Raw genomic sequence first — 7,282 nt, forward strand, 5'->3', positions numbered from 1 at the left:
CCCGGTTTGTACCCGGGTTTGTGCCGGTTTGTCCCGGGTTTGTCCCGGTTTGTCCCCGGGTTTTACCCGGGTTTGTCCCGGGTTTGTGCCCGGCCCGGAGCAGCTTCGCCAGCCGCGCTCTGCTGTCCCTCGGCGCGGCCCGTCCGGGTCACGTGGCGCACCTGGCCCAGGTGAGGCGGGGCCGGACGCGCTCCCGGCTCGCAGACCCGGGTTTGTGCCGGTTTGTACCGGGTTTGTCCCGGTTTGGACCCGGATTTGTACTGGGGTTTGTACCGGGGTTTGTGCCCGGGTTTGTGCCAGGTTAGTACCCAGGTTTGTCCCGGTTTGGACCCGGATTTGTCCCGGTTTGTACCCGGGTTTGTGCCGGTTTGTCCCGGGTTTGTCCCGGTTTGTCCCCGGGTTTTACCCGGGTTTGTCCCGGGTTTGTGCCCGGCCCGGAGCAGCTTCGCCAGCCGCGCTCTGCTGTCCCTCGGCGCGGCCCGTCCGGGTCACGTGGCGCACCTGGCCCAGGTGAGGCGGGGCCGGACGCGCTCCCGGCTCGCAGGTAACGAGAGCCCGGCCCGGCCCGCTCTGAGCCCGGCCCCGACCCCGGCCCCGGCCCCGGCCCCGGCTCAGCGCCCGGCCCAGGCCCCATCCCGCCCGGAGGGGCTCAGCCCCGCGGCACCGACCCACCTCCATCCCTGCCTGAAGCACATCCAGGCGGGCTCAGGCCCTGCCTGCTGCCCCACCAGCCCCCGGGCCCGGCTCGGGGGCAGCCGCAGGCCGCGACCGGCAGGGAGGGAGGCAGGCAGGGAGGGAAGGAGGGCGGGCACGTCCGTCAGCCCCGCACCGGGGTCCCCGCGCCGTCCCCTCCCCGCCGCCCCGGCCCCGCGGGAGGCTGGAGGCGGCCGGAGCTCTCCGGGGCTTTGGGGTCGGCTCTGATTGCCAGCGCTGGGAAACGGAGTGGGGGCGCGGGGGGAGCCGCGGCAGGGCAGGGCAGGCAGGGAAGGGTCTGCTCCTGCTGCCCCTGCTCCCCTGCAGCTCCTGCTCTCCTGCAGCCCCTGCTCCCCTGCAGCCCCTGCAGCCCCTGCTGCCCTGCAGCCCCTGCTCCCCTGCAGCCCCTGCTCTCCTCCTGCCCCTGCTGCCCCTGCAGCCCCTGCTCCCCTGCAGCCCCTGCTCCCCTGCAGCACCTGCTGCCCCTGCAGCCCCTGCTCCCCTGCAGCCCCTGCTCTCCTGCTCCCCTGCTGCCAGCTTCTCCTCTCCCCCCCTGCAGGGCATGGTGGGCCCCAGGTAGCAGAGGGAGCTCTGTCAGGTGCCCAGCTGGGTCTCCCCTTTCCCTTGCCTGTCGTTCTGGAGGGAAGAGGGTCACACTTTGTTTGCCTGCCCCGTGCTGGAGCCCTGCTGTCAGCTGCAGCAGGGGTGGCTGTGTTGGGCCGGGGGCACAGGGCAGGGGTTGGCACAGTTCTTGGGCAGGTTGTTGGTATCCCAGAGGGGTGCTGGCTCCCCGGGGATGCACAGGGGCAGTGCTGCATCCACATTTACCCCGGGTCAGGATCTCCAGGGCAGGCAGGGAAGGGTCTGCTCCTGCTGCCCCTGCTCCCCTGCAGCCCTGCAGCCCCTGCTCCCCTGCAGCCCCTGCAGCCCCTGCTGCCCTGCAGCCCCTGCTGCCCCTGCAGTCCCTGCTCTCCTCCTGCCCCTGCTGCCCCTGCTCTCCTGCAGCCCCTGCAGCCCCTGCTGCCCTGCAGCCCCTGCTCCCCTGCAGCCCCTGCTCTCCTCCTGCCCCTGCTGCCCCTGCAGCCCCTGCTCCCCTGCAGCCCCTGCTCCCCTGCAGCACCTGCTGCCCCTGCTCCCCTGCAGCCCCTGCTCTCCTGCTCCCCTGCTGCCAGCTTCTCCTCTCCCCCCCTGCAGGGCATGGTGGGCCCCAGGTAGCAGAGGGAGCTCTGTCAGGTGCCCAGCTGGGTCTCCCCTTTCCCTTGCCTGTCGTTCTGGAGGGAAGAGGGTCACACTTTGTTTGCCTGCCCCGTGCTGGAGCCCTGCTGTCAGCTGCAGCAGGGGTGGCTGTGTTGGGCCGGGGGCACAGGGCAGGGGTTGGCACAGTTCTTGGGCAGGTTGTTGGTATCCCAGAGGGGTGCTGGCTCCCCGGGGATGCACAGGGGCAGTGCTGCATCCACATTTACCCCGGGTCAGGATCTCCATTCCCAGCAGAGCAGTGGGCAGCAGGAGCTGAACAGGTGACTTCCAGCTCCTGGCCAGGCTCCCTAGGACACTTCCCAGCTGTGGGTGCTCCCACAGAGTTCAGAGAAGCTGTGTCAGTGTGTGAATCCTGTCTCCTGGATTTAGGAGACATTCCCTAGCTGCCAGCAGCACCAGCAGCGTGGCTGCTGCTGACGGATGTGTTGTTCAGGATATTCACAACTTAACTGAGCTTTTTTCCAACTTTCCAGGGAAATCCCACCCTCTGAACAATGAAGATCTTAGACCCTGGCTAACTCTGAGTCCTGCAAACCCCTTGTGGCTCCTTCCTGGCTCCTCTGGAGCAGATGCTGAGGCTCTCTAGAGGGACCTGCAGTCACCCACAGTGCCTGTGTGAGAGCAGAGGAAGCTCCCAGCCACTGTGTGAGTAACACCTGGATGAGATTTTGGTCTGAGCATTTATTTAAGGCTGGGGGTTTTGGTCCAGCCCCTTCCTGTGCTGGGGAAGCTGCTGGATCGAGGAGCTGTGTCCTGTCTGTGCCCCTCAGGAACTTTTCCTTGTGGTGCAGAGGTCCCAGAAGCGTGAGCTGTGGTGGGAATGGGTGAGCCCAGAGGTGTCCCTGCACCTGCAGGTCTTCTCCTCAGAGCTGGGCAATGCTCCTCCCTCTGCCCCAGATGCTCTGAAATCTCAGAATATTCCTGTTGTTATGTAGAGGAGTGTTGCTGTGCAGGGCAGATGTTGGGTCTCTCAGTGAGGACTTGGAATGAAGATAAACACCCCAGGAAGCAGTTCCCAATTCAGCTCAAATGTTTTCATCTCATTTCATGCTTTTTTTTTCAGTCTGTTTTTAAATTCTGAACGAGGAATTTGAGGGGAATAACCCCTGACTTGTTCTGAAGTGAAAGCAGTGAAAACTCTGCAGTGATGCTGAGATGAGGGAGCTCTGCCTGCCCTGCACTGAAATTGGAGCATCTGGGGCTTTTTATTTTACATATTGCCCAGGAGTGTGCAGAGGGAGCTCCTGGGATGAATTTTCATAAGGTAACAGAGCCAAAATATTCCTGGAAAGCAGTGGTGTGCTGTAACAGCCTGGCTTGCAGTCTGGGCCTGCTTCTTTGTGGGGAAAATGTGACTCTTGGTTTAAAAACCAGGGAGAAAGAGGCACTGCTCTAACAAGGCCTGACAGATTTGTTTATTCATGCTTGAGGTGCCCTATAGAAAGTCCATAGTAAAACAACAAGGACAGCCCTACAACACTTACACTATGGCTGGGCTCTCACTGCTTATTAATTACCCTAATTAGTGTTTGAAAGGATCTCTTGGAGGTGCAAGCAGCGTTGGCCAAGAAGCCTGGAAACCGTGGAGAATTCCAGGAGCCACCACAGCCTGGGCTAGAGGCAGAGCAGCAGTGCTGAGCTTTAATAATAAAAAGATGAAAACCAGGGAGAGGTAGCGTGGCAGGGTGTGAGGGCTGGCTCTGTGCAGGGGCAGCAGCTCAGAGCTCATGTGGAAACATTCCCTGTGCTGCAGAGCTGGAGGAGCTGTGCTGGCACAGCTGAGCACTCCGGGCTGCTCGGGGTTCTCGTTCTGTTTGTGGAGGTTTTGTTCCCGTGAGGCTGATTTCAGACCAACTTGTTGACAAGGTCTTTTCCTTAATCCAGATGAAGACATCAGGTTTTCACAGGGAAGCCCTTGACCTTAGCATGACTGGCAAAAATCATTAGTGTTGGTAATGCTGTCGTTGCTAAATCCTCTAAATTGAAATAGCAGCAAATAAACGTGGAGATGGAATTGGCAGCTTGCATAATGATGGATTGCTTGTCATCTCCTCCTGGGCACGATGTGTTTTGAAATGGATAAGTGCTGTCAGGGCCCAGCCTAATCCTGAGGAATGCAAGACAAAGGGAAGTTGTTTAAAAAAAGCCACTTTCCCTTCGGAGCCTGTCAGTGGCTCCACCTCCAGCTGTGCTGCTCCTTCATGGCTCTGGAGCCGACTCCTCTTCCAGCTGCCTGGAGGAGACTCTTCTGAAGGTTACAGGGGTTTTGATGTCCAAAAATAGCCCTTTCAAAGCATCTCTCTTCTGATGAGAACACCTACCCAAAGGAAGCAGCGAGGCCTGGGTGGTGGGAGAGCCCCGGAACGCCGACCCCGAGCGAGAGCAGCGCGAGTCCCGACACAAAACGTTCCCAAAAATCATTGCAGTGTCGGCTTTGGGGATCTCTGGCTGTCACATCCCTCTGTGCTGCCAGCCAGCTCGCTGAGGTGGGGCTGGTGCTGGGGGATTGCTCTGATTTGCCCCCCTGTGCCCTGCAGGTGCCCGAGTGCCGAGCCATGCTGGGCCGGAGGAGCCGCCTGCCCCCCGAGCTGAGCGGCGCCCGGCAGCGGGAGCAGCCCTGCCCCGAGGCTGTGCCCCTGCGGGCCCGGGCAGCCAGGGACACCAGGGACAGCAGGGACAGCAGGGACAGCACGGATGTCAGCCTGGAGGTGTTCAGCGGCTCCACGCCCGAGATCAAAGCGAGCCGCGGCCGAGCGCAGCAGATGCGGGACAGGAAAGGGCGCAAGGCCGAGCTCAAAGACCCCAAGGGCCGAGAGGCAGAGACCATCACCTTCATCTCCGGGACAGCAGAGGCTCCCCCAAACCAGAGCTTTTGCTGCTCCTCCCTGTCTCAGGCCTGGAACACGTACAAGGCCGTTTTCTGTTGCATAGTGACGTGTGGGGGCTGCTTCCAGGACTGCGGTGTCTGCGTTCCCTACCCGGGGCCCGCCGAGACCTCCACGGATGATGGCAAGAACGGAGACTACAACGGGCGGCTGCCCAACAGCCCCGCCAACGCCTCTCCTGCTGAGAAGAACGGGAACCAGATCAAGAAGTCCAGCATGGGCAGCAGTTTCAGTTACCCGGACGTGAAGCTGAAGGGCATCCCCGTCTATCCAAACAGGAACACCAACCACCACCTGGAGTCCGACTCCTGCTGCAAGGAGCTGCTGGAGAAGCCCTTCAGGAACAGCGTGGAGAAGCCGGCGCTGCCCAGCAGCCACCGGAGCTCGGAGGAGTACTACTCCTTCCACGAGTCCGACGTGGACATCAGCGAGCTGAACGGCTCCATGTCCAGCAGGCAGATCGACGTGCTGATCTTCAAGAAGCTCACGGAGCTCTTCAGCGTCCACCAGATCGACGAGCTGGCCAAGTGCACCTCGGACACCGTCTTCCTGGAGAAGACCAACAAGATCTCGGACCTGATCAACAGCATCACTCAGGACTACAACCTGGACGAGCAGGACGCCGAGTGCCGCCTGGTGCGGGGCATCATCCGCATCAGCACCCGCAAGAGCCGCGTGCGGCCCCACGTCTGCAGCCGGGGCCACGAGGAGAAGTCAGCCCGGGGCACCGCGCCGGACAGCGGCAACGAGACGATGCTGGAGTCCATGGTCATCAGCCAGGACGGTACGGGGGGTCCCTGGGGGTCTCTGGGTGCTGCAGGAGGGTTGGGTCACCAGAGGCACGGAGGTGTGGCGCTGCAGCGGGGCGGGGGGCTGCTCTGTCCCCGGTGGGCTTGCTCTGTTGTTCTGTTCTGCTGGGGTGTGTGGGTGCAGAGCTCTGCTTCTCGCCCTCCTCCCTGTGCTGTGGCTTTCTTGAGCCTGTCTTTCCTTGCCCGTGAGGTTTGTGCTGAGCAATAGGTGGGTTTGTGCTGCTGCTGCTGCCTGTGCTCATCCAAGGGAGGCACAAAAACGGTGAGTCAAACGGAACTGGTAGGACCAGACGAGCTGCTCGTGCCCGAGGATGTCCAGTTACTCAGCTGGCTCTCTCCCATGTGCTGCCTGGCTAATGCCACCCTTAGACTCTGGTGGCAGTGTGTCCTCAGAGCCCAGACCTCCTCCACACTCTGAATGTCCCTGCCAAGGGGAGGGAAGGGCTGTTCCACAGCACCAGTGCTTCTGCTTCTTCTTCCTGTGGGAACAGCCTCAAGTGTCTGAGCTCCAGAGCAGGGTATAACAGAGTTTGTTGTAGAAAAACCTTGAAAAGCTGAGTGTGGGAGCAAGGAGATATCCAGAAATACCAGAGGAAACCGTGTGGGTGTTGTGCTTCCCAGATTAGCAGCGAGGCTGCTCCTGGGATTTAAGGACACAGCTCAGACTATCCGGACAGTGGCAGAGGCAATGGGAGGAATCAGACTCAGCCTGTCCTGTTCCCTGGGGCTGCTCCCTGACAGGGATCCTTAGTGCTGAGTCATCCTTCTCATCCTCCCTGCTGTCTCAGGCCTCTGGGTTTGCCTTGCAGAGCTGGCCGTGCAGATCTCGGAGGAGACCCCGGCGGATGTGCTGGCCAGGAACATGAGGCGGCACAGCAGCGCAGGTAACGCCCGGCTGGGCCTGCCTGCAGGGCAGAGCCCCGGGCCCCCCCTGCTCCGTGCCCTCGCCCCCACAGAGCCTGGGCTGACCCTGCTGCTCGGGCCCCCCTCGCTGCTCCTGCCCTTCGGGGCTGACGGAGCTCGGGCATCCCTGGGCTGGTGGATCTTTCTGAAAAGGGGTGGAAGCCCAGCGTGGCGCGTTGCCTGGCCTCGCACGGGACCTGACCTGAGAGCTTGCAGTTCCTCTGTACCCTGACAAAGTTTGGGGCTGTGTTTGGGGTGTGACTGCCAGAGGTCACAGCTGGGTGAGACTGGGAGCAAAAGGAACTGTGCAAAAGGGAAGCAGGCAGGAGCGACGGCTGCCCCGAGCTCTGTCCTCCCCGAGAGCAGCCCAGGCCTACAAGACAAGTTTCCTCCTGCACAGCAGCTCTGTCTGGGAGATGGCTGCAGTGCAGGCAGGGCTGTTCCCTGCCATGGCTTTGTGTGGCTTTCTCCTCCCTCATGGTACACAAAGCCTTTGGTGGCAGCTGCTTCCCCACTGCCAGGCTGCCGTGCTTCCCCTGGGCTAATGCACCGTCTCTTCTCTTCTTTCCTCCCCAAGGCTCTCCCACCAGCAGAGATTCCTCTTTCCAGGACACAGAGACTGACTCGTCCGGGGCACCTCTGCTCCAGGTGTACTGTTAAAGGACCTGAGCAGCAGGGAGGCGTTCCAGGCCTTTGCTGCACTCACAATCCTGCTCCTTCCATGTGGAGTGTGCT

The 7,282-nt window shown here is 61.5% G+C and overlaps 1 protein-coding gene across 1 annotated transcript; it reads left to right on the forward strand.

Moving 5' to 3' along the window:
* The first annotated feature begins 499 nt into the window (after window positions 1–499).
* KDF1 (keratinocyte differentiation factor 1) lies at window positions 500–7,282 on the forward strand. Its single transcript, XM_041417573.1, has 5 exons — window positions 500–544; window positions 2,424–2,595; window positions 4,488–5,619; window positions 6,454–6,528; window positions 7,125–7,282. Exons 3-5 carry the CDS (start codon window positions 4,506–4,508, stop codon window positions 7,205–7,207), a joined length of 1,272 nt encoding a protein of 423 aa, XP_041273507.1. The 5' UTR covers window positions 500–544; window positions 2,424–2,595; window positions 4,488–4,505; the 3' UTR covers window positions 7,208–7,282.

This window comes from Onychostruthus taczanowskii, unplaced genomic scaffold (assembly GCF_017590055.1).
Source record: "Onychostruthus taczanowskii isolate IOZ18803 unplaced genomic scaffold, ASM1759005v1 scaffold56, whole genome shotgun sequence".
NCBI lineage: Eukaryota > Metazoa > Chordata > Aves > Passeriformes > Passeridae > Onychostruthus > Onychostruthus taczanowskii.

Bases quoted from the DNA above. Each gene is read 5' to 3' on its own strand.
- KDF1 (XM_041417573.1), top strand. From the start codon at position 4,506: ATGCTGGGCCGGAGGAGCCGCCTGCCCCCCGAGCTGAGCGGCGCCCGG. The intron at 5,620-6,453 runs GTACGGGGGGTC...TTTGCCTTGCAG, and splicing joins CATGGTCATCAGCCAGGACG to AGCTGGCCGTGCAGATCTCG. The intron at 6,529-7,124 runs GTAACGCCCGGC...TTCCTCCCCAAG, and splicing joins GAGGCGGCACAGCAGCGCAG to GCTCTCCCACCAGCAGAGAT.